At 40.7% G+C, this 27,209-nt stretch overlaps 1 protein-coding gene across 4 annotated transcripts; it reads right to left on the bottom strand.

The window, feature by feature from the left end:
• Positions 1 to 3,611: 3,611 nt before the first annotated feature.
• Positions 3,612 to 27,190, bottom strand: LOC143021019 (uncharacterized). Of its 4 annotated transcripts, XM_076178167.1 has the most exons (4): positions 27,103 to 27,171; positions 17,122 to 17,189; positions 6,515 to 6,584; positions 3,612 to 6,310 (listed from the first exon to the last, which is right to left on the bottom strand). In XM_076178167.1, exons 3-4 carry the CDS (start codon positions 6,534 to 6,536, stop codon positions 4,830 to 4,832), a joined length of 1,503 nt encoding a protein of 500 aa, XP_076034282.1. In that variant the 5' UTR covers positions 6,537 to 6,584; positions 17,122 to 17,189; positions 27,103 to 27,171; the 3' UTR covers positions 3,612 to 4,829. The 4 variants fall into 4 exon arrangements, with proteins under 4 accessions (XP_076034282.1, XP_076034281.1, XP_076034284.1 ...); XM_076178166.1 differs by lacking the exon at positions 17,122 to 17,189 and having other exon boundaries at positions 27,103 to 27,190; XM_076178169.1 differs by lacking the exons at positions 17,122 to 17,189; positions 27,103 to 27,171 and adding an exon at positions 17,584 to 17,602.
• Positions 27,191 to 27,209: the final 19 nt, after the last annotated feature.

Genomic DNA, 27,209 nt, shown 5'->3' with positions numbered 1-27,209 from the left:
GAGATTGATTTTCCTGAAGAGACGCCTCGTCTCCTTGACTTGCTAGTTACCCACCGTCAGGCTTTGGCTTTACCAGGTGATCCGTTAGGGGTTACGGACCGTGTGGTTCATAGAATTGATCTTCAGCCAGGCACTCGTCCTGTTTACGTCCCCTCTTACAGGCTACCTCACTCTCGTCGGCTTATAGCCCAGTCCTTGGTTGACGATTTATTGAGTGGTGTTGTACAGGAGTCCCACTCAGAGTGGAACTCGCCTCTTCTCCTGGTGCCTAAGAAAGATGGATCTTTTCGTCCTGTTGTTGATTACAGGAAAGTCAATGAGGTCACTCTTCCAGATCATTATCCTCTGCCTATCTTAAGCGAGCTTCTTCAGTCCATTGGCACTGGTAATACGATGTTCACCACCTTAGATTTAAAAGCAGGTTTTTGGCAGATACCCTTGGAGAAGTCTCGTAAAATCACGGCCTTCTCGACTCCCAGTGGGCACTATGAATGGCTTCGTTGCCCCATGGGTTTGCGGAATGCTCCTTTGATTTGCCAGCGTTTAGTTAACTCAATTTTTCATGGCTTAATTGGGAATGTGGAAAGCCACTTTTCTAAGTTGTCCATGGTCTTGCAACGTTTTACTGAATCTGGGTTGAAGCTCAACTTACCCAAGTGTTCCTTTTTCAAGGCTAGTATCCAGTTCCTAGGTCATGTTGTAGACAAACACGGTATCCATACCACAGGTGAAAAGATCAAGGCAGTCAAGGGCTTCCCTATACCAAAGTCGGTTGAAAATGTACGTTCCTTCCTTGGACTTGCAGGATACTATCGTGCATTCATTAAAGACTTTGCTTCAATTGTTTCCCCTCTCGCCTTCTCAAGAAGGACTCTTCCTTCCAGTGGCGTGATGTCCATCAGACAAGTTTTGATTCCTTGAAGCTTGCTCTTACTGAAGCACCTGTGTTGGCTTTCCCTGATTTTAGTATTCCCTTTACTATTTGTACAGATGCTTCTGGTACAGGTATTGGAGCTGTACTCATGCAACAAGTAGATGGATGTAGACCTCATGTTATTGCATATGCTAGTCGCATTCTTAATAAGCCTGAGTCCCGTTACTCATTTAGAGGCCCTGGCAGTGGTGTGGGCTTTAATCCATTCAACTCCGATGACCAGATGTCTTGTCATTTGGTCAAATAAAACAAAAAATCATAAAACACCAAAATGTTTGATCAAACACCAGAAAAATATGACGTCAATCCTCGCTTCGCTCGCAGCGAAGCGAGGACTGACGTCATATTTTTCTGGTGTTTGATCAAACAATTTGGTGTGTTATGATTTTTTGGTGTATTTGACCAAATGACAAGAGATCTGGTCATCGGAGTTGAATGGGTTTAAAGCACTTCCATGATATTTTTGGGTATCCTATTACAGTCTACACGGACCACACTGCTGTCACTCAGCTTTTTAAGGGCAAGAATCTGTCAGGCCGCCTAGCCAGATGGTTCCTCACGATCGAGGAATTCAATCCAACCCTAAAGCATATCCCCGGGCGTGCGAACCACGTTGCTGATGCACTTTCACGGAATATCCCTGTTGCTACTGTTACCGTGATTCATAACTTTTCCCTGCAGGATCTGGCCAAAGCTCAGCGTGAAGACCCTGTTTGGTCTGCTGTCATTTATGCTTTGGAGTCTGGTGATGATTCCACCTTACCAGCTTTACCAGTACCTCTGTACCAATTTTCCCTGCAGGACAAGGTTCTCATTCGTAATGTGGAAGTGTTTGAGCAAAATGTGGCACAGCTAGTGATCCCCGAGTCTCTAGGTCCCGTTGTTTTGTCCCTTGCTCATGATGCCCCTCAGGCTGGTCACCCAGGTCGTGGCAAAACTCTGGCTATGGCACGGAAGAAGTATTATTGGCCTAAAATGCGACTATACCTCTCATGTAGCCCGGTGTAGTTCTTGTGCCCAGAACAAAGGTTCTACGAGCACTGCTCCCATCTTAGAGTACCCTACTCCTTCTCACCATTTTCAGACTGTGGCTATAGACCTTTTGCAACTGCCTTGTAGCACGCAGGGCTCTGTGTATGTCCTTGTGTGCGTGGATCACTTTAGTCGTTTTGTGGTCTTAGCTCCCTTATGTAACAAATCTGCACCAGTTGTAGCACATGCTTTAGTTTCCCATGTGTTGTGTCCATACACCACTCCTTCGGTGCTCCTTAGTGATAATGGGACTGAACTTAGGAACGAGGTTTTGGCAGGTATTTGTGAACGTTATGGTATCAAACAGACATTCGTGACTGCTTATCATCCAGCGTCCAATGGTCTTGTGGAGAGGACGAACAGGAAAATTTTAGAGATCCTATGTCGCCTTGCTAGTAATTTTCATGAATCTTGGGAGAATTGGCTTCCCCATGTTAGTGCTTGTATCAATAGCACCATTAATGTTTCCTTGGGCAAAACGCCTCATTATGTTATCTTTGGAGTTGAGAAACGGCTCCCATATGATGTGCTTGACAGCCCTGCTCGTCCCCTCTACAATTTAGATGACTATAGTAAACTACAGTTATGTGCTGCATGCCATTTATACTTCTGTTAGAGATAAACTGGATGTTTCAAAGGCCATGTTGAAACAACAACATGCTCGTGCAAAACCTGTGACTATCGGTGTTGATCATGTTTTCAAAAGCATGCCTGATCGCCAGTCAAAATTGTATTGTAAATTTGAGGGCCCCCTTTTGGTGACTGAACGCCTATACCCTAACAAGTTCAGGATTTTTGACCCCTCTACAGGCCCTAGCGAGATTTCACACTCTGATGGGCTCAAGTGCCTATCCCAACCTTTACCCGGCCTCCTCCTGGGCCCACACCAAGAACTATGCCTTGTATCTACCCCTCAATGTTATGACATTAGGTCAAGGGGTTCTGTAATTACCTAAACTTTCATTGTGTAGTGTTATGTATTCTTGTGATGTTTCCCATTTATGTATTCTTGTGATGTTTCCCATTTTTTGTGAGTGTCTTTTTCTTGGTTAAATGTACACATTGTTTAGCTCTTAAGTGTACTATCTTGAATTGTATTTTGTCGTGTTTAGATATTAAGTATCATGTCCCGGACGTCCGGCAATTGCTGTATTTGTATTTTTGTTAACTGGCGCCAGCCTTATGTTCCTTTTTGTGTTTGTATGTATTGTCTTTATATAATTATTTATGTATGTGTTTATTTAATGTATTTGGGTGTGCTATTATATCCATTTGTCCCACACTTCTGTCTGCCACTGTTGTGTATGTGGTATGTGTGTGGCTTGTCTTTGTGTCATTTGGATTCTCCTTGCCTCGGTCAGTCTTTTTCTTGTTTGCTCGGTGAGGTCACAGAGTGGCACGGGCCGAGCGATGTGTTGGCATGGTGTGTAGTAAAATTATATTGTATTGTTTTATTATTTATTGTAATATTAAATTATGTATAAAACTTAATATTAAACTTTAACAATTTATTTGTGCACTCATTTAGCCACCCAATACAATCCCGTGGAGGCAGATTCCTTCTTACTGTGACTGCGTGTAGACATATGTAATAAATTCCCTAATCTTTCAACCAGTGTTTGCACTTAACCACACATTTGGCAACTTTTTTTTTTTTTTTTTAATGATTTAATTAATTTTGTGTAAGGACTCTTATAAAAGATATTTTATACAACACCTATAGTAGTGGTGGGCAGCTACCGGTGAAATTACAGGTTTTATCGGCAACGAACTTAATGATAGCTTACCGACAAAAATTCTGCTACCGGTAAAGCTTCGTTAACCGATAACTCGATAAGCTATACCATAACATTCAGAGAGCGGTTGTTGGATAAAACCTGTAACTTTACCGTTAGCTGCCTACCACTACCACCTCCAAGCATGCAGACACGCGAACGAAAATGTATACACCACACCCACCCTCAGACACCCTCCATTCACTTACTCGCGCGGTAGATAGACTATAGTAGCACCAATTAAAGTATGACATTTTCCCTTTACAATGACATAACAATAAAAACAATATGTACAATAGAACCAGAGATATTGCTTATTAAAGGACAAAAACATTGGTTTTTCGAACTCGACTAGAACTTGTGACGTCACTACTACCTCACGAGTCTTTCACCGGTAAACTGTCGGTAATTTCGGTAACTGTATTGCTGTTCATCAATAATTTCGATATTGAAATTAGCGATATTTGCCCAGCACTAACCTATAGGCCTATGTACAAGTAAAACAAATTTATATATTTCATGTTATTTTTTTCTATTAAGAATTTGGATACAGGTTGACCTAAATTGTTATAAAATCTTATGTCTAGTAATCCAGGTACAAATGACATACAAAAAGAGGAGTATATACAGAAAAATACGTATATACTTTGATTCTCTTTAGTAGCCTACTAATGACCAACAAAAACAGGAGTAAATACATACAGAAAAATATGTATATACTTCGATCCCAATAAGGGATCCTCTTTAGTACAAATGACCTACAAAAATAGGAGTATATACATACAGAGTCTAAGTATATTAGAAAAATAGAGAATTCCGTAACTCAACAAGCGTTGGCCCTTGTTGATTTACGGAATTGACAAGTAACAACAGGTTGAATTTTCTGGCAGTGACAAAACACAAGGATTCAAAAACATCTATGTTTAAATTACAATTTAATCAAATTGCAATTAAATTGTTATTTTAACGTTTTTGTTTCAGTCTCGTGGCTTTTCACAACTGCACACTTTCATGGGCACCATTTGTGAAAATTTCCATAAGAATCCAAGGTGAAGTGAATTGGTCCGTAGAGTCATGGGATTAGTGGATTACCACTGCAACACACCCTGCAACAGTTTTTGCCCCTCTGACATACATTTAGTTTTATCGTCTATGTCTTCAGTGAGTGCCTGAATTTTCAAGTTGTAAGATTCCATGACTTTGCATAGGTTTCTTTCGAGTTTGGTTTTATTTCTTATAAATTTTTCTTCATTTTTTTTCACCTTTCGTTGGTGTTTTTCTTCCACGTGCAGTTTGAAATCGATTAGTGCTTGCTTCTCCTTTTTCAGATTATTGATTTTACTTCTTAATTGAAGGCAAACTGTTTCGACATTTGGGGTATCGCCATCGCTTTCCATGCAGGATTCATCTTCTCTACAATAGTTCCACCGCTGATGACTTGATGATCCTCCTCTCGAATCTTGTAACAAATAACTTTTGTAAACGCCATTGATTTTCTTAAACGACATCTTGATAGGCTTCACGGGAGTAATGATGTCTAAAATCTCACAGTCACTGTTGGTTTCGTAGCCACTGCAGCTCGCGGAGCAAGGGGTGCTGCAACCGTCATCTTTGTTTACATAACACGTTGCACAGTCTTCGTCCGTTGGGTCACGTGACTCACCTAGGATACTTTCATTTTCCGTAACCGGGGAATCAACACGGTGGCTTGTGTCGAAACCATTTAATCTAGTTTGATCAACAGTGTAGGCAGAATCACTGGTACAAGTTTGTGGAGATAAAACAGCCCTACTGTCTGAACTAGGCCTACTTTTTACATAACCTTGAATAATGTCTGCACTGGTATACATGGAGTGTTCGATAGGTTGCTGATAAACTGGATCTATGGGCGGTGCACTGTGTTCTTCATTAGGAATCCAATAGGGAGTCTGTTCCCGCCATTCGAATGTTTCACCAATTTCGATTTCTTCTTCTTTATATGAATCTTGCTTCCGAGAAGATGCGTGATTCAACTCACCACCTAGACGATAATTCGACACGCACTGAGTTATATCTGTGTTTGTGACAAATCCTTGCTCTCTGGTAGCATGGGATTCTTCAGGTGTGAAATCGAATGCTGAATTCGGCGCAAGACTGTGAGGTACGCCATTACTATCATGATACGATTTATTGGTTTCCAAAATGCTACCTTGACCAAAAACTTGGTTTACATTGTGGTCAGCATTGGATAACTTAGGTTTTAAACTGGAATGGCTGCTACTGTGCCAAGCGGAGTTGCTATCTTCTACGAGATCAATGAAAGTAATGACTGTCCCTCTGGCATTCGAACCTTTCTGACTCGTGGCCATACTTGCTGGTGAGTCATTATGTGAAAACACTCTTCTGTTAACGTAGGAACTGTCTACAGATTGACAAGATGCATCTATGCCACTCGGTCCTGGTTGACTACTGCTGTCTTTGTGTAAATTCTCATTTACATCTTTACAATTGAAACTTTTGTTAGGGTTCTTCTGATAATATTCTTGAGTCCACAGTGAGAAGAGGTCTGGTAGTTCCTCTTCTTCTGAATCTGAAATTGTACAACGTCAGTTATAATGTGTTACAACATGTAACATTATTTTATCTATTAGTTTTTATTTGTCTATTCATTTATTAGAATTGACTAGATTGCAATATTATGTTATTAATTTATTCATTAATTCATGTACATGCCTATTCATTAGGATAAAAACAGAAAAAAGTCAGATTTGGGAAACAAGGGAAAAAACTTTGCCTTCTATGAATTTTTGGCTCATGTTCCTTGGTGCCCGCTTCAGAGAGAACTGCTATGGTTGACTCTGAAACTGGAAAGAGAACTTCGATTTTCAAATAAAAACTGGCAAACGCATTCCAAATGCCTAAAATTCAAGTGTATGAATAACAGTACCCATGGATGGGACACGCTACCTCCCATTGCAACACCCCTCCACATTTTTTTTTTTGCAGCCTTGAATATTGTAACCACAGTAGCTTCTATCTCATTGAGGTAGCAAAAACAAATAGCATGCTACCCGAGTGTGCCACCATACACAGTGGTAGTCGGAGACCTTAACCCCTTCAATACGGGCCAAAATCTCGCGGGCAGCATTAGCTGCCAGACGTGCAATGTTGCGTCATAATACTCGCATTATAAAAAATAAAGTTACCGCTGTATTGCTCGTTCTCTTTCACCCGTGAATTTTGATAACCATAGAAAATATGATGAAGCCAGTTTACAGAGTATGGGGGTCATGCAGGTACAACTACAATATATATAATCAAGATGCCGACATTGGCATCCTCGCATACCCACTTGCTCCTCATGAAGCCTACGTGGGCGTTATCGTATCGCAGGGGTTAACAAGATTATGAAGAACATGACAAATAAATCTCGTACCGGAAAGTTTGGAATGGATGAAAGAGTGGGTCGAACACTATGGTTGTGGACACAACTGATAAAGATACCCGATACAATGATAACTGTATCAGAGATATGAACAAATCATGCCCTTGCAATACCAAACTCACATGCAAAACAAGTATGATGGGTAGAGTTCGTATATTTGCTTGGAATTTTCAGGAAAGAGAGCTACAACTGCGGGAGCCACTACATGGTGAACTGGCGTTCCAACCGATACTAACAACTCGTCCATTAGACGTTATATTATAAACAATAAAGGCAACAATAAAAACTGTCAGTCTGACAGTAATGTTAGACAATAAAGTACATCTGCACCTTCCTGGGCTTTACCTACACCACTCTCCATACACACACACAATTATATATAAAGGCCTTCATAGCATTCCATGATTCACACGACCGAACAAACCTCTGCCACGTCACTCCTGCAAATTTCTCAGTCTCATCTCTCCACCTTCTGTCTGGTCTCCCTCTTCCACGATTCCCATCTCAAGGCGTCCACTCAGCAACACACTTGCTCCATCGCTAATCAGTCGTTCGCACCAACTTAACTGCCCAATTCCACTTCCTCTCTTTTACTGCCCCTACAGTATCTTTTACTTTAGTCTGCTCTCTCACCCAACTTGCTCCCTTTCGGTCTCTCATTGTTATTCCCATCACTGATCTCTCTATTCTCCTCTGTGCAGTCCTTAGCTTTGTTTCCATCGCCTTCGTCAGTTTCCAAGTCTCACATCCGTAGATTATTGCTGGCAGAATGCATTGATTGTAAACTTTACATTTTAAACATTAAGGTAGAGAGCCTCTCACGATTTTATTATACCAATTTCCAACCAATTGTAATATGTCTTTTTTTTTTCATCATCTTGATCTTTGGTCATCTTTACCATCTGGCCCAAATAATTATACTCTAACTTCATCAAGACTCTCATCATCGATTATATATTTACTTTGAACTTTGGTGTTGAACATTACTTTGGTTTTACTCTTATTCATTTTTAAACCTACTTTGAGACTTTCCTTGTTCATTTTACTCAGCATATCTTTCAAGTCTTCTGCTCTTTCTGAAATAAGAATGCCATCCGCAAATCTTAAGTGGTTCAAATATTCGCCATCAATTTTCAAACCTTTCTCTTCCCAACTCAACCTTCTGAAAAATTCTTCCAAGCGAGCTGTAAATAATTTGGGTGAAACTGTATCACCTTGCCGTACTCCTTTCTCGATCTTGATCTTTTCTGTATCTTCATGTAGTCCAATTATAGCGGTACCTTTCGCATACTTTCTAAAAACCCTTACGATCTGTAAGTTTGTACCCTGATTTTGTAGTGAGTCAAAGACCTTCTCGTAATCTACAAAAGCTAAACAAAGGGGTATATTGTATTCTGTCATTTTCTCGATTAGTTAGTTTATCACCTGCAAATGGTCTAGAGTCGAATATCCATTCCTAACGCCTGCCCGTTCTCTGGATTTGAAAGAGAAGGCAATGGCTTACTTAGAGGAATAGAGATGGAGAGAGAACCTAGGTACAGGAATATAATGAGGAATAGAGATATGAATGACATTATAGATCAATTATAAGAGCTTAAAAGCGAGTACAAGATGATGTACCAAGAAATATCAATCCTAAGAAATGCTAATGAAGAAAACAATAGGGAGATAGAGGAGTTGACAAAGGAATTAAAACAGCTTAAGGGTGAAAATGAGAGGTTAAAAAGTGAGGATAATAACAGGAACGAGGCTTTGAAATGCGAAATTAAAAGTCAAATGAAAGAAGTAGCTGAAAAGGTGGAAGAAAAATCAAGGAGAATGACCTACAGGAAATAAAAAAAAAAAAAACAGTGGAAAATTGAACAGGAAAGTCAAGAAACATCCCTAAAGAAAATAATGGAACAACAAGTAAAAGATAATACTAAAGAAACTGTGATTCAGATAATTAAAGAGAAAAGTAACCTAGTTAGGGACACAGTGGATAGAAAAAGATGTATAGTAATCTATGGCATAAAAGAAAAGCACAATGTACCAAGATATCAGAGGGAAAAGAAAAAGAGATTGCCAAAGAAATACTAAAAGAATTACAAACAGATGAGTTAGGCTGGGGCCGGGAAATCGAGGAAACCCATAGAATGGGCAGGTACTCCAAAGATAAACAGTATAGACCACTAAAAGTTAAACTTAGATTGTAAACAAGTGCAGAAGAAATATTATCTAGAACAGTAAGATTAGCAAATAGGGAACAGTACAAAAATATATGGATAAAAAAGAAATGAGTGAGGAGAAAAAAAAGAGAAAGAAAAAGAACTTAGGAACGAGACGAACGAAAGGAATGAGAATAGAACTGAGAAGGAAAAACAATGAGTTTTTTTTTTTTTTGGAGTGATAGATATGAGGCTGAGATAGAGATATATAGGGAAAATGGAAACAAAGAAAACAGAAAAAGAAGAGGAGAAAAGAAACTAAAAATAGCTTATACTAATATAGATGGAATAATCTCAGGAATGAACGAATTAAACGATTATCTAGTCTTTGAAGAACCATACATAATGGGAATTGTGGAAACTAAATTAAAGTACACCCTACACTGTGGGACAAGGTTTATACAAGTGTTGGACAAAGAATAGAAAGAACAAACAGGGTGGAGGAGTTCTAATTTTGACCAAGAAAGATTTAAATGTAACAAAAATAACTGAAGGAAAAAATAATGTACAATCAATTATGGTACAAGTGGAAGGAAACAAATGAAGAGAAGAAAATTTGCAATGGTATATGTGCCCCCCAAAACACAAGCCTGGACAGAAAGGGATAATTCCGAGTTACTAGAAGATACAAAAGATGAATTAATTGAAATACCGAAAGATGGAGGAAATACAGTAATTATGGATGACTTTAATTCAAAAGACATATGTTGGGAAGAAATGACAGTGAAGGGGGGAGAGGAACACTGGGGCAATGTCCTCCTTGACTTGACCATTGAATACACAATGACCCAGTGGATTAGAGAAAATACTAGATATAGAGGAAATGAAGAACCCTCAAAATTAGACTTACAGTCGACGCCATGGGTATTGGCGAGAAAAATGTGCGCCAATACCCGTGACAAATTATTAAGAACCCCCATTATACACCTAAGAAAACTGACACTGGTATTGGCGTGAAAGCACATGGTAGAGTAGGCGGAGCTTGAGTCCCACGTGCAGACAATAAAGATCTCAGTTGCCTATTGAATAACTCAGATGCTTTTTGTGATTAGTCGTGACCGCATCAATTGTTTTTTCCGCTCTGACGTGCTGTGTTTTTTGTGGGATTTTTGTAATAAGGCCACGAGTTCTAGAGCTCACAAGGGAGAAAATTGCAGCAATAAGCTCACTTTATAAGGCAGGAAAGTCTAACAAGGATATATCAATCCACACCAGAGTATCGTTGTGAAGTGTCCAGAGATGGACAAAGAAATGCAAGACAGCAAGAGGTGATTATCACCCACTCCAAGTCAAGAGGACTGGACCAGCTAAAAAGACATCAAAAAGGACTCTGAAGGTTATCCAAAGACAGGTGGAAGCTGAACCAAGGATAACAGCTAAAGAATTGAAAGAAAAAAATCCAAAACTCCTGCAAGATGTGTCTGTTAGGACAATACAACGCCGCCTCAAGGACGATTTGTCTTATGAGCATCGGGCACCACAACGCAAACCTCTTCTGACGGAGAAACAGAAACACAGTCGTGTGAAATTTTGTAAGAAATATCTGAATTGGGACAATGAAAAGTGGAAGATGGTTTTGTGGACTGATGAGGCTACATTTAATGTTACTGGGAACCGAGGAGGTAAGGTTAGGCTCCGTCCGGGCACCCTGATAGTGTCATGGTATGGGGTGTGTTTGGGTACTATGATGTGGGCAAGCTAGTTATATTACCTAAAAACACAACAGTGAACAAGAAATCATATTTGGAACTGTTGTGTGACCATCTCGAGAATTGCTTTGATGCCTGTAAGAGTGAGGTGTTCATGCAGGATGGTGCCCCTGCACACACAGCAAAACTAGTCAAAGAATGGCTTGAATTTGTAGGAGTGGATTACATAAGCGATTGGCCTGGTAATAGTCCAGATTTCAATCCAATTGAAAATGTGTGGGCACTGATAAAACGAAGACTACGAGGACATAACACAGCAACTGTGGAAAAGCTTGTGAAGGAGATTAAGGACATTTGAGACAACTTAGAACCCTCAATGCTCCAAAGACTGGCTGAATCTGTTCCTCGACGCCTTGAGAGCTGTCTGAAAAGGAAAGGACTACCCACAAAGTATTAGAGGCTGGTAGGTTCTACATATATGTTAGTATTGCACTTGTTTTAGTGCTACAGATGAAAAAAAAAAGCATCGCGCCAATACCCGTGGCACCGACTGTAATACTTACGACAGAACCTAAGATTGTAAAAAAAATTGATTACAAAAATCTGATAGGAAAAAATGACCACATACTGATAGAAATGGAATTGCAAGAACAAATGGATCAAAGCAAAAATTATAAACATAGAATAGGAAGACCAATGTATAACAGAACAAACTTTGAGAAACTTAAAACATTCTTTCGCAATGCAAACTGGGAAAAATTCCAATGAAGATACAGGGATAGAAGAGAAATGGAACATACTAAAAGAAATCTATAATGAAGGAGTGAATGAATATGTACCACAACAAAAAATAGAAAAAACATACATAAAAAGCTGGTACAACAAAAGATGTAGTGAAGCTAAGGACAAAAGAGACAAAGCTTGGAAAAAATGGAAAAGAGATAAGAAACCAAGCAAATGGCAAACGTACATCAAACTAAGAAATGAATATGTAAAAATATGCAGAAATGAAAAGAGAAACTACAAAAAAAAGATAATAGATAAATGTAAGGAAGAACCCAAACTATTTTACAAGTATGTAAATAGAAAACTGAAAAACAAACAAGAAATAGAAAAGCTGCGCCAAAACAAAAAGGAATATACAGAAGAACTGGAAATGGCTGAAATTATGAACAACCACTTCAGATCAGTAATTCACAATAGAAAACTCGCCTAACTGTGTAGAAAAAGAGATAGAATTATCCCCAGCAATGAAAGAAATAATCGTAACACAAAAAGAAATCTGTGACCAAATTAAAACCCTTGATGTCAGAAAATCACATGGCCCAGACAGAATTGCAAACTGGATACTGAAAGAATGTATGGAAGAATTAACTGACAAAATATATAACATGATTATATTCTCACTTAAAGAGGGAAAAGTGCCATTGGACTGGAAGAAGGCAAACATTGTACCAATTTATATGGGAGGTGATAAGGAAGATCCATCTAACTACAGACCAGTCTCACTAACAAGCACAATAGCAAAAATTTGTGAAAGAGTTGTCAAAAATGGATGGATTAAATACCTGGAAGAAAAATCTATACTGAATCCAAATCAATTTGGATTCAGACAAGGGAGATCATGTACAACAAATTTGATCTGCTTTTACTCAAGATTAATAGACATAATAAAAGGAAGAGATGGGTGGGTGAACTGTGCTTTTCTGGACCTGCAAAAGGCATTCAATAAGGTCCCACATAGGAAACTAATAAAGAGGATAGAGTCAAAAAGAGGTACAAAAAGTTAGAAAAAGAGGAATTCTATTGGAGAGTAGTGAAAGTTAGAAAAAGAGGAATTCTATTGGAGAGTAGTGAATATGAAAGTGAGGAAATAGACCATAACAGAGAAAAACAAAAGGGAAACAGAAAATACAATGTAAGTAGCGGAAAATTAAGAGTGTCTTACACAAATATAGATGGATTAATAACAGGCTTGAACGAACTGAATGATTATCTGAAAGAAAAAGAACCAGACATAATGGGAATTGTAGAGACAAAATTATAAGGTCCACTACTACCCAACAGTGTAGGACATGATGCATATAATTATTGGATTAGAAACAGAGAGACAAAACAAGGGGGTGGAGTTATGTTCCTGAATAAGAAGGATATAAACATGAGGAGTGTCACATATGGAAAGAATAGAGCAGAGATGATTATGATCGAAGTGGAAGACAGAAATAAGAAGAGCAGAAAGTTTGTAATAAATTATGTGCCTCCAAAAACAGCCTTGTGGGAAGAGAGTGAACATAAAAGTATGTTAGAAGACACAAGGATAATATCAAATAAGATATGATGAAGGAAAAGAGAACAAGAAGAACAAGAAGATCAAAAGAAGCCGAAGAAAACAAAGGAAAGAATACAAAGACACAGATGACGAAAAAGAATAAGACGATAGGACGTTACCATACGTCCAAAGTTAAATTACAATACAGAAATTGAAGTATGTCGCAGTGCACTGACACATATCTTTGTTACAAGTTGAATTAAATTTAGTCACATTAAATCAATAAGGAAAGTAATCAATCAATCAAATCAGCCATCCTGAGTCCACTGCTGAACAAAGGCCTCCTTCATAGCATTCCATGATTCACACGACCGTGCCATCCTCTGCCACGTCACTCCTGCAAACTTCTCGATCTCGTCTCTCTACCTTCTGTCTGGTCTCCCTCTTCCACGCTTCCTATCTCGCGGCGTCCATTCAGTAACACACTTGCTCCATCGCTCATCAGTCGTTCGCACCAACTTACCTGCCCAATTCCACTTCCTCTCTTTTACTGCTTCCACAATATTTTTCACTCTAGTCTGCTCTCTCACCCAACTTGCTCTCTTTCGGTCTCTCAGTGTTATTCCCATCATTGATCTCTCCATTCTCCTCTGTGCAGTCCTTAGCTTTGTTTCCATCGCCCTCGTCAGCTTCCAAGTCTCACATCCGTAGTTTATTGCTGGTAGAATGCATTGGTTGTAAACTTTACGTTTCAAACATAAAGGTAGAGAGCCTCTCAGGATTTTATTATACTTACCAAACATTTTCCAACCAATTGTAATGCATCTTTTTATCTCATTATCATGATCTTTCGTCACCTTCACCATCTGACCTAAATAATTATATTCTTCACCTTCCTCAAGACTCTCATCATCAATTACAATCTCTTTACTTTGAACTTTGGTGTTGAACATTACTTTGGTTTTACTTATTCATTTTTAAACCTACTTTGATACTTTCTTTGTTTAGATCGCTCAGCATATCTTGCAAGTCTTCTGCTCTTTCTGAAATAAGAATGATGTCATCTGCAAATCTTAGGTGGTTCAAATATTTGCCATTAATCTTCAAACCTTTCTTTTCCCAATTCAACCTTCTGAAAATATCTTCTAAACAAGCTGTAAATAGTTTGGGTGAAATTGTATCGCCTTGCCGTACTCCTTTCTTGATTTAGATCTTTTCTGTATCTTTATGTAGTCGAACTATAGCGGTACCTTTCGAATAAATCTTTTCAAGTTTTAGATGGAAAGCCACCGAGAGAACAAGCAGGCTTTAGAAGCGCATATTCAACTCTGGACCATTTGCAGTCGATAAACCAACTAATCGAGAAAACGACAGAATATAATATACCTCTGTGTTTAGCATTTGTAGATTACGAGAAGGCCTTTGATTCAGTAGAACAAATAGCAATACTAAACTCGCTACGCAAGGAAAGTAATATAAGAAAAGAAATATAACAACACTAAAAAACTGGCAATTTACACAAACACCCTGCCCTAGCACCGTCCATATGACCTGAGGTCAGGACGACCAAACCTCCCGCCGTTATATGACCGATGTTGACCTGGGTGTGGCAAGTGTTATACACCGACGACAGAGATAGGCAGGGGGGAGTGGTTAAGCTATGTGCTGATAGTTTACGACCAACACGAGGAAAAAAAAAAAAAAAAAAAAGTGGACACTGGCTACATGACAGTGGGTGGATGGGAGAGAGGGTGTGGGTGGATGAGTGGGTGTGGGTGTAAGGATATGGGTGGATTAGTGTGAGGGTGTGAGGATGTGGATGGATGAGTGGGAATGTGTGGGTGGGTTAGTGGGAAGGTGGGAGGATATGGGTGGATTAGTGGGAAGGTGGGAGGATATGGGTGGATTAGTGGGAAGGTGTGGGCGGATGGATTGGAGGGATTGAGGGCGTGAATGAGCTGGAGGATATGGTAGGGCGGGAGGGTGGTAGGTTGTGGTTGGGTTAGTTCTGGATTAGGAGAGAGTGGATGGGGGGGAGGGGGGGTTAATTGGTTTCCGGGAATCTTCCAGCTTTGTACTTGATTGGAGGACGCGGCGTCAGCGCGTGGGCGCGCGTGTGACTCAACGTGGCTTTCGACCACTGATCTAGAAATAACTGGTTCACGGATCGATGTCCTGATTATGAGGTCAGCGGATCCGGGCGGCAGCCATGTTGGTAGTATCAAAACAAACCCACGCCACGCGATTCACTGATAGCAGTGATAGCGTCCCTTACACTTCTCGGCAGCTTTCGCTCCTATATACTGGTGTGTTTTACATATCTAACGATCATTTTACGATGCCAACTTGTGCTGCATTCAACTGCACCAACCGGAGAAAAGGTGGATGTGAGCAGTCCTTCCACTCCAAAGTAAATTAAGGTTTTATTACCCAAAACATCCCGATACCCATCAACAAATGATGCGGCCATCAGGAGCCATAAAATGTTGCCCACCAACTGTTTTGTTAGGTGTTGTCATGTTAATGCTATGTATTTATTATCTGTAAGAAACAGACCTAGCAGCAACCCATTTGTCACGAATGTAATCGTGGCAATAGCCGGATAAATATTTATAATTTAAATATATCTTATAAGGCTCAAACGCTGTCCAGAGCTGTGTAACTGTATAGAACCAGTTGTTCTTCCTGATTACATGTGTAGGCTTTTTCTATATTGTGAAGTGTGAGGAATTCATATTAGATGGGCTGAATTACTATTCGGGGCCCGTTAAAAAATTACGTAACTTTTTTTTCTGGTGAAATTCGACACCCCCCACCCCATGTAACATTGCGTAACACTGGGCTTTACACCTTCCTGTGTTACGTAACACTGATTACAACTCGGCACCCCCATCAAGTGTGGGCCAGTTCTGCCAAACACCCCTTCCCCTTGACTTCTCACCAAAACATACTCATTTTTATTTGTCCTGTGTGAAATTGTTTACGATTGCATCAAAGAATGAAACATGGCATGATGTTTTTGGATTTTTTTTTTTTTGCTCGATCTATTAAGGATATGCTATTTCAGTGCATAATTTATGACATAAATTAAAAAATAAATATAAATAACCATTATTAGCGTTGCGTAGCACTGTTGAAAACACCCCCACACCCTCGTAACGCATCGCATCGACCATGCACCCCCCCCCTTACATGTTCACCCCTTTAATGCGATATTTTACTATTTGAAACAATTTAGATCATAGATATGGCAATTTCTCTATTTTTCCAGGAGGCGGGGCTTTGAATGATTATTCATACAAATATTAGTTAGGGTTCATATTTTTTTTCCAGTTTCCCTCGCAGTAAACCCGAGATGAGGAAAGAGATGGATCGTCAACATAAGACGTGATAATTACAAACCATCAAAGTATGCAGTGCTCTGGTCAGACCGGACTGGGCAGACTGTGAGACTGCTGGACGATGCTGTTCCAACGCTTTTTAAATTCCCGGCACACCTCGTGAAGCCAGTAAGTACATGCATGTGTATGTCATATTTCACTTGAACACAGTACAATAAAGTGTGCCACTTTGAACCCAAGCCCTTGAATATATTATGCCATTTAAATTCATCTCAAGATATTAATTAATTGGTCACAACAGTGGTCATAACAATTATTTTATATTTGAGTCAAAACAAATAATTAATTTATGACCAGCAGGTCTCGAAACAAAAGAAAAAACCCCAGTCAACCGTTCACTCGAAGGGATGGCCAATGACATCCATGCACAGATCCCACTGCAGACAGCGCCGGTTGATGCCGTGTGTAGCCACCTAGCTTGTCACCATACCTACGCAATATGTGAGAGTCCGAGAAGCCTGAAGAGGAAGCTGAATGAGGCAGAGGACACCGTCACCTCTGCAAAGAAGAAATTGAGGTTCTCTCAGCAAAGGGTAAGACGGTTGCGCAAAAAGGTGACTTCATTGAAAGCAATTGTGCAATCTGAAAAACAAAAGGCTTGTTTCAGATGGGGGAGCACAAATGCTTGAGCGAACTTTTTCAGGTGTCCCCTTGGAAGTCCTGAAACTTATTTACAGATCGCATCACTATCACGCAGCCCATACCAGCCACATAGGCCACGAGAGTAACACGACAGCTCCCATGACCGGCGAAGCGATTCACACGTGTTTATGTTTTGATACTACCAATATGGCGGCCATGTCCCGCCTGCCCGCCTCACTCCGGCCCGTATACTCGATCCAGGTGTTATGCAGATCAGTGCTTTCGACCTTTCGCACGATGACGTAATTACTTAGTCCTTATTCTGGCAGGAAATGGTTGATTTCTTGCAGTCGAAGATATGGAATGAAGTTGAAGGTTGAACTTGCAGGTTTGGGGGTTCAGGGTGGTTCCTCTCTACGACGATAAGAGAGAGAGAGAAAGAGCTGGTAAAATAGTTTACAACAAACATCGAGTCTCGTTGTGCTTCCTTCCACACCAAGGGCTCGGGAAGATGCCTGGCAAGACACGGAATAAAACAAGTGTCACTTGATACGAAATGGATCAATCTATCGAAGCTTTATTGGTAATAGCGATAGACATAACCCCTCTTATTTATCATTATTAGTATATCATTACTGTTATTATTTGGATGCTCATAGGCCGAACGGGTCAGAGCGTCACTACAGTAATGAATTTCAATTGGATATTTAAGAAAGAAATAGGAGTTTTAAGACACTGTTAGACAACTTTATGGATGGGGATGACAGGTGGTAATGGACAAGGAACTGCCTAGTGTAGGCCTTATGGTCTCTTGCAGTCTCCTTCATTCTTGAGTTCTTATGCAATTTATTACAATCTTAGAGCTAGTCGTAAGTTTGCAGCGTGTTGTTCTATTTGGTAGCAACCTTTTCCTTGTGTCGATGTCCTGTCCAGGGCCTCAGTGTGAGTCAAGTCGTCCATTAATGCGAATTTGTTCCATTGTGTTATTGGTGCCGAGAAACTGGACTCCAATCATCTAATTCAGTGAGGCAGATTAATACTGCTCGTTCGCGTGGTTTGCTGTTGGTGGGTTATCGCACCATCATTTCAGTTGGTATTACAGGGTCGTGCTTCACCCAAATGAGGCCAGTTCCTGCCTCATATTGCTACGTCAATGGGTCGACTTATAGAGGGAGGATGACAAGAGAAGCAATCTGGCAAGGAAAATGGCCTGTGTGAATACGCACACACACATTTGTCTTGGCTGTCAGAGTGAAGTCACTAAAACTAAACTCCAAGTCTAATGCATCGGGCAAGCCTTTGTTTAAAACTGCGGCCCCAGAGAACCACATATAAGATGTCCAGCCACCCACACCCCATACACAATCACTACTCAAATTATTGCCAATTAAACAAATAAAACTCAGAAAGAGGAGAAATTCATCACCACCATTCTTAAATTGAGATAAAAATATTTAATACTAACTTGTTCGTAACTTCCCGTTCTGGCCACTCTGCCACAGCAACCACTCAAACTACACAAACAGGGTTACAGTGGAGAGCGACATGCACTGTAGAGCTTATGATTTATTTATGCAAACTTGCCATAAACTAAAAAATGTTTCACAGTAAAAGTTGATTATTGATACATGAATTAACAAAGGAAATGGTACTGTTATAAATATATCCACACGTTTTCTCCAATCGCCTCGTCTTTCCATAACAATAATGAATCTTTATTATCATTACTATTATCATTATTATCATCATCGGATGATGATGATGGCAATAATAATATTAATAATAATAATAATAATTGTTTTTGAGTTAGTGATACAGAGGGAGGTATGTACATATTGTAATGCGTCATAGAATCATTATACATCGGGCGTCCAGCGCATGAAATGTGATACATAAATCGATTCGTTGTACAACTGGCAACCCAATGCTTGTGCGCGAATATACGGGTCATATTGAAGTGGTGTGTAATAATATACTATTTACTGTATACAGGGTACAGATAATGTAGTTTCTGGAATTCAATTGAAAACCTTCATCCACAATTGCGGTTACCACAGTTACCAAAATGCAGAATCGAATTCTAAGGGTTGCAGGAAATCCACACAGAAGTCTCCAGAAAATATAGAGATAAATGCCACCACTAACCGATGACGTCATGTCGGCGGAAAAAAAAACCGCATCGCTGGTGTTTGGTATGTCTATGCAGCAGCGAGCTTAGAACGTCTCAAGCATCACCCACTTCGCATACCAAGAGAACATTCTGGGTCAGGCGCACTGATGTGAACGCTTCATTATTTAAGACAATGAACAATGATTACTTTCATCAGGGCCTCCAAGTGAAATTTTGCACAGTGGACTGCAGTTACTATCTCAAGATCTCACAGCTGAGGTACCGAATTCAAGCCACTCTTCTGCACTGAAAAACTTCTACTGATACTACAATGTATTCCTACAAGGAGAGGGTGTTTTTACCTAGTTGTATCTACGGGAACTTCCCGTATGATCCTCAATCGACCGTCACATAGGCTGACTAATAGTCAGCCTATGTGACGGTCGATTGAGGATAATAGTGTTGTGAGCTTATACATGTATATATATGTTCATATATATATATATATATATATACACATATATATTTATATATATATATATATATATATATACATATATATATATATATATATATATATATATATAATATGTAGATATTTATATATTTACATATGTATTTATATACATATATATATATATATACATATACATACATATACATATATACATATTTATACATATATATTCATACACACCCACACACACACACACACACACACACATATATATATATTTATATATAGATATGCATATATATATATATATATATATATATATATTAATATATATATATATTATATATATATATATGAGTGAAACTAAGTTGAAAGGGAAGGGCGAGTGTAAGTGGGAGGTTATCAGGAGTGAAGAGAGGGCGAGGGAGGGAAGGGGTGGCTATTCTAGTAAGTGAAGAGATAAGTAAACGTGTAGTGGAGTGGAAGGCGGTTTCCTCAAGGATAATGTGGATGAAGGTGAAACTGGGAAAGGAGATGTGGGTTTTTGTAAGTGCATATAGGCCTGGCAGTGAGAATAGTGTAGAAGAAAGGGAGGCTAATGGACAGATTTAAATGAATGCATAGAAGATTTAGGGAGAAATGTCAATGTAATAGTACTGGGAGCCCTTATTGATAGGGTAGGAAATGATCCAATTGGAGTGGTTGGGAAATGTGGAGTTCCAGGAAAGAATCATAGTGGAGAGTTGATAGTGGAAATGTGTCTAGTAAGAGAGTTGATAGCAAATACAGTGTTTCGGAAGAAAGTCAAGCATAAGTACACATGGGAGAGGGTGGTGGATGGAAGGGTGGTAGATAGAGCCTTAATGGATTATGTAGTGGTAAATAGGATTATGATAGGAAGAGTTAAGGGTGTACATGTGCTAAGGGGAAAGGGTGGGGGAATATCAGGTCATTTTTTGGTGGAAGGTAAGTTGAGAGTGGAGGATAGGTGAAAGAGGAAAGGGACAAAAGGTAGGGAGGTGCTTAGAGTGAACTCTTTAAATGAAAAGGAAAAGGAGGAGTACAAGAAGAAGCTGAAGGAGGAGTGGGAGGGAGTGAAGGATAGAGTAGAGCTAGGAGTGGAGGAATGGGGATGGTTCAAGGAGGGAGTCACAAAGTGTGCAAAGATGGTGTGTGGAACAAGAAGGACAGGAGGAAATAGAAGGAAGGGTAGTGAATGGTGGGATGAGGAAACAAAGAAGGTTGTAGAAGAGAAGAAGCGAGCTTTCACAAATTGGTTACAAAATAGGACGAGGGAGTCATATGAGAGGTACAAAGAAAAGAAAAGAGAAATAAAGCAAAAGGTAAAGGAGGTAAAGAGGAGAGCAGATGTGAAATGGCGTAAGATTATGACAGAAAATTTTGAAAGTAATAAAAAGATGTTTTGGAAAGAAATTAAGAGAGGAAGAGGAGGCGAATCAAGTAGAGAAGAAAAGATAAAAGGTGCAGATGGAGAGATGATAATGGAAGAGAAGGCTGTAAGGGGAAGATGGGCAGAATATTTTAGGGGGTTGCTAAATGTGAAGGAGGATAGGGAGGGCAAGATAGCTGCAGTGGGAAATGCTAAGAAAATGACCGTGATGAGTGAGGAAAATGGAGGAGAAATAAGGAAGGATGAAGTGAAGGCAGTTGTTAAGATGATGAAAGCAGGTAAGGCACCTGGTCTGGATGGATGCCATGCAGAATGTCTTTAAAAAAAAAAAAAAAAAAAAAAAAAAAAAAAAAAAAAAAAAAAAAAAAAAAAAAAAAAAAAAAAAAAAAAAAGGGAGGTACAGTGATGGTGGACTGGCTGGTGAGGTAATTTAATGTTTGCTGGAGAGAGGGTAGAGTGCCAGAGGACTGGAGGAGTGCCTGTATAGTGTAATTGGTGAGGAACAGTGTGGATTTAGGACGGGTAGAGGATGTGTAGATCAGATCTTTGTGGTAAGACAGATATGTGAGAAAGCTAAAGGAAAGGGGAGGGATGTTTTTTGGGGCTTTTATGGATCTGGAAAAGGCTTATGACAGGGTAGACAGAAAGGCACTATGGGAGGTTTTGCGGACATACGGGATAGGAGGAAAGTTTCTAGGAGCAGTCAAGAGTTTTAATGAGAGTAGTAGAGCTTGTGTCAGGATTAGAAATGGAGAGAGTGAGTGGTTCGAGGTAAAGGTGGGACTTAGTCAAGGATGCGTTATGTCGCCCTGGCTGTTCAACTTATACATGGATGGGGTAGTGCGAGAGGTAAATGCAAGGGTAGGGGGTCAGGGATTGGAGATGGTTAATGAAAATGGAGAAACGTGGGAAGTGAACCAGCTGTTGTTTCCGGACGACACTGCGCTTGTGGCAGGATCGGAGGAGGGATTGAGGAAATTGGTGACAGAGTTTGGGAGAGTGTGTGATAGAAGAAAGCTGAGGATAAATGTGGGTAAAAGTAAGGTGATGGGATGAGATGTACAAGGGGTGAAAGTGGCAGTAGACTGGAAGTGAGCATTAAGGGAGACTGACTGGAGAAGTGGATAGTTTTAGATACTTGGGTGCAAATGTGGCAGGAAAAGGTGGAGTGAAGGTGGAGGTAGAATGTAGATTGAGAGAAGCGAGTAAATGCCTTCGTGGATTAAAAAGTGTAATGAGGAATAGACATTTGGGAATGGATGCTAAGAGGAGACTGTATGAAGGAGTGATTGTGGCAAGAGCACTGTATGGGGCAGAAACATGGAATATAAGAGAGGAAGAGAGGAGTTTGAATGTGTTTGAGATGAGGTGTCTGAGGATTATAATGGAGGTTACTAGGCTGGATAGAGTGAGAAATGAGGAGGTGAGGAGGAGAACTGGGGTGGAAAGGGAGTTGGGAGATAGGATTGATGAAAGAGTATTAGGATGGTTTGGGTATGGCAAGTTTGGTTTTAGCGCGTATCGTACTCAAAGGCTTGGCGTGGCTTGGGGCACGCCACAGCTTCCCAGAGACGCACCTTTAGAAATACAGGCAAGAGATACGAGAACAGATTGGGGATATGCTTCGTAAGGGGATCATCCGCCCATCCCGTTCCCCTTACAATGCTCCTGTCGTTCCAGTTGTAAGGTAGGATAAGTCCATTCGCCTGTGTCTCGATTTTCGAGCGCTAAATCATCACATGGTTGTTGATAGGTTCCCTCTTCCCCATATCGACTCGATGTTGCGGAGTCTCGGCACCAGTGTCATATTCTCCCAGTTAGATCTTAAGCAGGGATATCTCCAAATCCCGCTAGGGGAGAGCAGCTGTGAGAAAACGGCGTTCTCGACGCCCGACGGTCACTACGAGTTTACATCTCTTCCTTTTGGGTTAAAAGACGCTCCATCCTGTTTTCAAAGGGTGATGAACCAGGTGCTGACGGGGCTGTTAGGAGTTAGTGCGATGGTGTACATGGACGATATTATTGTTCTGGGAACATCTTGGGACGACCACCTCAAGAACCTTGAGGATGTCCTTCAGAGGTTGCAAGAGGCGAGTCTCTTTTTGAGGCTGGAGAAATGTAATTTCTTCCAGGAGGTCGCCTACCTAGGGCATGTAATATCCCAGGAGGGGATAAAGCCTCAACCAGAGAAAGTCCGAGCCATCAAAACTTTTCCACAGCCAGCGCGCCAGAAAGAGCTGCTTTCCTTCTTGGGATTAGCGGGATATTACAGGAAATTTATCCCAAACTTTGCCGAGATTTCGCTGCCTCTGGTGGATATGACGAAGGGTGACGTAGCTAGGAAGCACAAGGATCGTGAGTTTGGTCCATGGACGCCTGCTCAGGTACATGCGTTTGAATCCCTCAAATCCCATTTCTCCTCCACGGTGGTCCTCCCTTACCCAAATTTTGCGAAACCTTTCTTGCTCACCACTGACGCCAGTGCTTCGGCGATTGGGGGCGTGCTTCAGCAGGAGGACGAGGGAGGTAGGAGACGTCCACTCTCCTATTTCAGTCGCACTCTTAATGAGCACGAGAGACGGTATAGTACCGTTGAGAGAGAAACGTTAGCGGCGGTCTACGGTCTCACGATAAATCGCCCTCTAATCATGGGGTATCCGGTTAGATTATTGAGCGATCACAGGCCTTTGGTCTGGCTCTTCACTGCTAAGGGCACCAACACTCGGATCCTCCGGTGGCAAATGGCGATCGCCGACTTCGATCTCGAAGTCAACTATATCCCAGGGAGATTAAACATCGTCGCTGACGCACTCTCTAGGATACGGGGAGAAGACCACCCTATAGATGATTTCATAGTAGCGCCCATAACCACGGGTGGCCAAAGAGACTCAAACACTGGGGAGGACACCGTCATATGGAACCAACTAGCGATCCGGAGGGAGCAGGATAAACATTCTGATTGGAGACAGATTAAAGATTATCTTAAGGGGGCCACGACAGTAGAGCCAAGGGTTCCACGCTTGAGAGTGCTGATCACGGAGTTTCGTCTCCTCCCGGACGGACTCCTATATCACTCACGCAGGAATGCGTACCAGTTGGAGGAACTGCGCCTAGTATCCCCTGAAGGAGCAAAGACAGCAGCCTTACGTATTGCCCATTGCCTTCCTATGGCAGATCGTGGCGGAGCCCAAGTCACTCTGGACCGGCTGCAAAATTTTCGCTTTTTGGCCTAAGATGTCGGAGGATGTAAAGACATATGTAAAGAGATGCAAAATTTGCAATACTTGTAAGCCCTCATATGATCTCCCAGCTCCGCTCAGACAGTTTCCTGACGTGAAAGGTCCGTTCGAGAGAGTGCACGTTGATCTCATAGGACCAATAACCACCACTTTAGACGGTGCGAAGTACATACTTACAGTAGTTGATGTACTAACCCGCTTCTTGGTCGCTGTACCCATAAGTTCCAAAGAAGCGCGGACGGTAGCTCGGGCTTTTATTACACATGTGCTAGCCATACATGGCGCTCGCAAGAAGGTGATCTCAGACGGGGGAGGAGAATTCATGAACGAAATGTTCAAGGGTGTTATAAATGGCGAACATCAAGCATCATAAGATGAGAGGGTGAATGGGACCATTATTAAAATCTTACGGTCCCTTGTCCAGGACAACCAGACAGGCTGTGATCAGATGCTCCCTCTGGCAGTATCAGCCAATAATTCTGCGCACCACAGAGTCCTGCGAGATTCCCCCGCATTTCCTTCTTTTTCACCGTGACCCCATTTTCCCGATGACTGAATTCACCAAGCCAAGCGCCCCTTGGTACAATACTGAGAATTTGGCAGCTGAAACGATGGCATTGGCCAACTCATGTTTTGATAGATGCCAAAAGTTCATCGAGGCTGCAACAAGAGGCACACAAAAAGACCAAGAGCAAGAATAAAACAGCTCGCCCTCGGTGATAGAGTATACGTCACCGCCAGACCAAGACAAGGGGTGCTAAGGAAACTCCAGCCGCTGTACCAAGGCCCGTATAGGGTGATTAACAAGGTTAGCGATGTAGTATACTGCATTAAGCACATTCGCTCAGCCCAGGAGTTCTGTGTCCACACAGACAGGATCAAGCAAGAAGGAATCCTCTCAGTGTGCGAAAATAAGAACGTAAGGAGAGCGTTCCCCACACTTGATAAGGAACTCCCAGACCTACTAGAGGATAGTGACTGCCTACCTCATAAGTAGCGATTCTACACAAGCCAAGTAACCTCTCCGTGTGGGAAAACACAAATGTTAGAAGCGCGTTCACCACGTGTGAGAAGAAATTCAAACCTACCATCAGTGGTAGAGACCCTTTTTTTTCTCTCCCGAACCTACCTTCATTTGTAGCGACCAGGTAACCTTTTTTTCTGTCTTTTATTGTTCATAGCATTATTCTCCTTTTTGGCTACCTCCCTTGTAAGGGGAAAAAAGCCTTGGTATATGTATGTAGCATTATTCTCCTAATGTTGGAAATTTTCATGATGATAATGTATTCTGTACATATTCATTGTGAGTGTGGTCCACTCATATATATATGTATACTTATATATTGGGCTACTTTAGTCAGAAATTTGCAGTTGAAACTGCACGTGCGTGGGTATCTGAGTATCACTGAGACACCCACACACGTGCAGTTTCAACTGACAGTTATAACTATTCAGTTGTAATTGTCAGTTTAAACTGCACGCGTGGCCGGCATAGACGTGGCAACGCTGGAGCACAAGTGTTGTAAATTGGAGGACCCATTTATGCTTGCTAGTGCTATCTGTCATTGCGACACGTATTAAGTTGCATCCTGTTGTTTTTCAAGTTCGAAGCCTACCTCCATCATACACTCATCACAGTTTCAGGCAGGATGCATCATGTCCTTACCAATATGGACACCTCTTTCTAATCTTTACTTCAGATAATTTTCCTTTTTTTGCACATAAGTTCTCTTGAAAATAACTCTTCAAGTACCTCAATACATCACAGTGTGTCTATTGACCAACAAAATAACAACACCAGTTTCCTTTGTCCATAACTATAATTTTAATAACTAACTACAGAGCACAGACATTTCAACAATAGTCTTTTGTAGGCTTAAATGAAGTTTGCCAAATCAGAATGAACAAGTCCACATTCTGCTATCCACCCACGCGTCTTTTGGGCATACATAATGATAGTCGGAATCATTCGGAGACATCTTGGAGGCAGTTCGGTGTAATTTTTTATGCAAATGATTAGTTTTCTTGCAATACGTTTTAATAATAATGCATCTATAATATTTATGTAAAGTTTATCTATGAGCGCAAAGTAAAATAATGATCGCTAGGAAAGTAACGACAAAAAGAATTGGGCACAGATTTGTATTTTGAGAACATCTTTTGTTGCTTGTTACTTGTAGTTCTTTATCTGGTCCCACTCCACCAATGGTGCTCTGAAGGATTCTCACATTAATAAAGATCTACTTCATCTTTATAATCTGTATACCTCTTTGATGGTGAAGTTTTCCATATACATTCAGAAACAAGGAAGTCTCGAGTTTTTCTTCATAACCTTAGATACTAACGATACGTCGTAGATCGAGGGAAAGATATCATGGAAGTGGTGTATGACGTAACTTACAAAAAAAATCATATGAAAAAGAAACATCGGACGATTGAAGGTGGTGAGCTAACGTCGTCCTTGACAAAAAAAAAAATTGCAACCTCCTTGCTACACCACCACGCCTGAACTGTTTTCCATGTAATTCTGACACCCAATTGCGTAGTTATCGGGTTAATATGGGCAGGAGGGAGATGATTCAACCTAACTAACCACAACAATGCCAGTTTACCTTTCCAAGGAAGAGCGTGTTGAAAAAACGGACCTCCGGATCTTACACTCCACATTCACCAAGAGTCAAGTGTATACTGAGGTGCAGTGGCTGTTGCCCAGTGTGAG

This window comes from Oratosquilla oratoria, chromosome 41 (genome assembly GCF_046742065.1).
Source record: "Oratosquilla oratoria isolate Oo_2021 chromosome 41, ASM4674206v1, whole genome shotgun sequence".
Taxonomy (NCBI): Eukaryota; Metazoa; Arthropoda; class Malacostraca; order Stomatopoda; family Squillidae; genus Oratosquilla; species Oratosquilla oratoria.
This window is presented reverse-complemented; position numbering and strand designations above follow the sequence as displayed.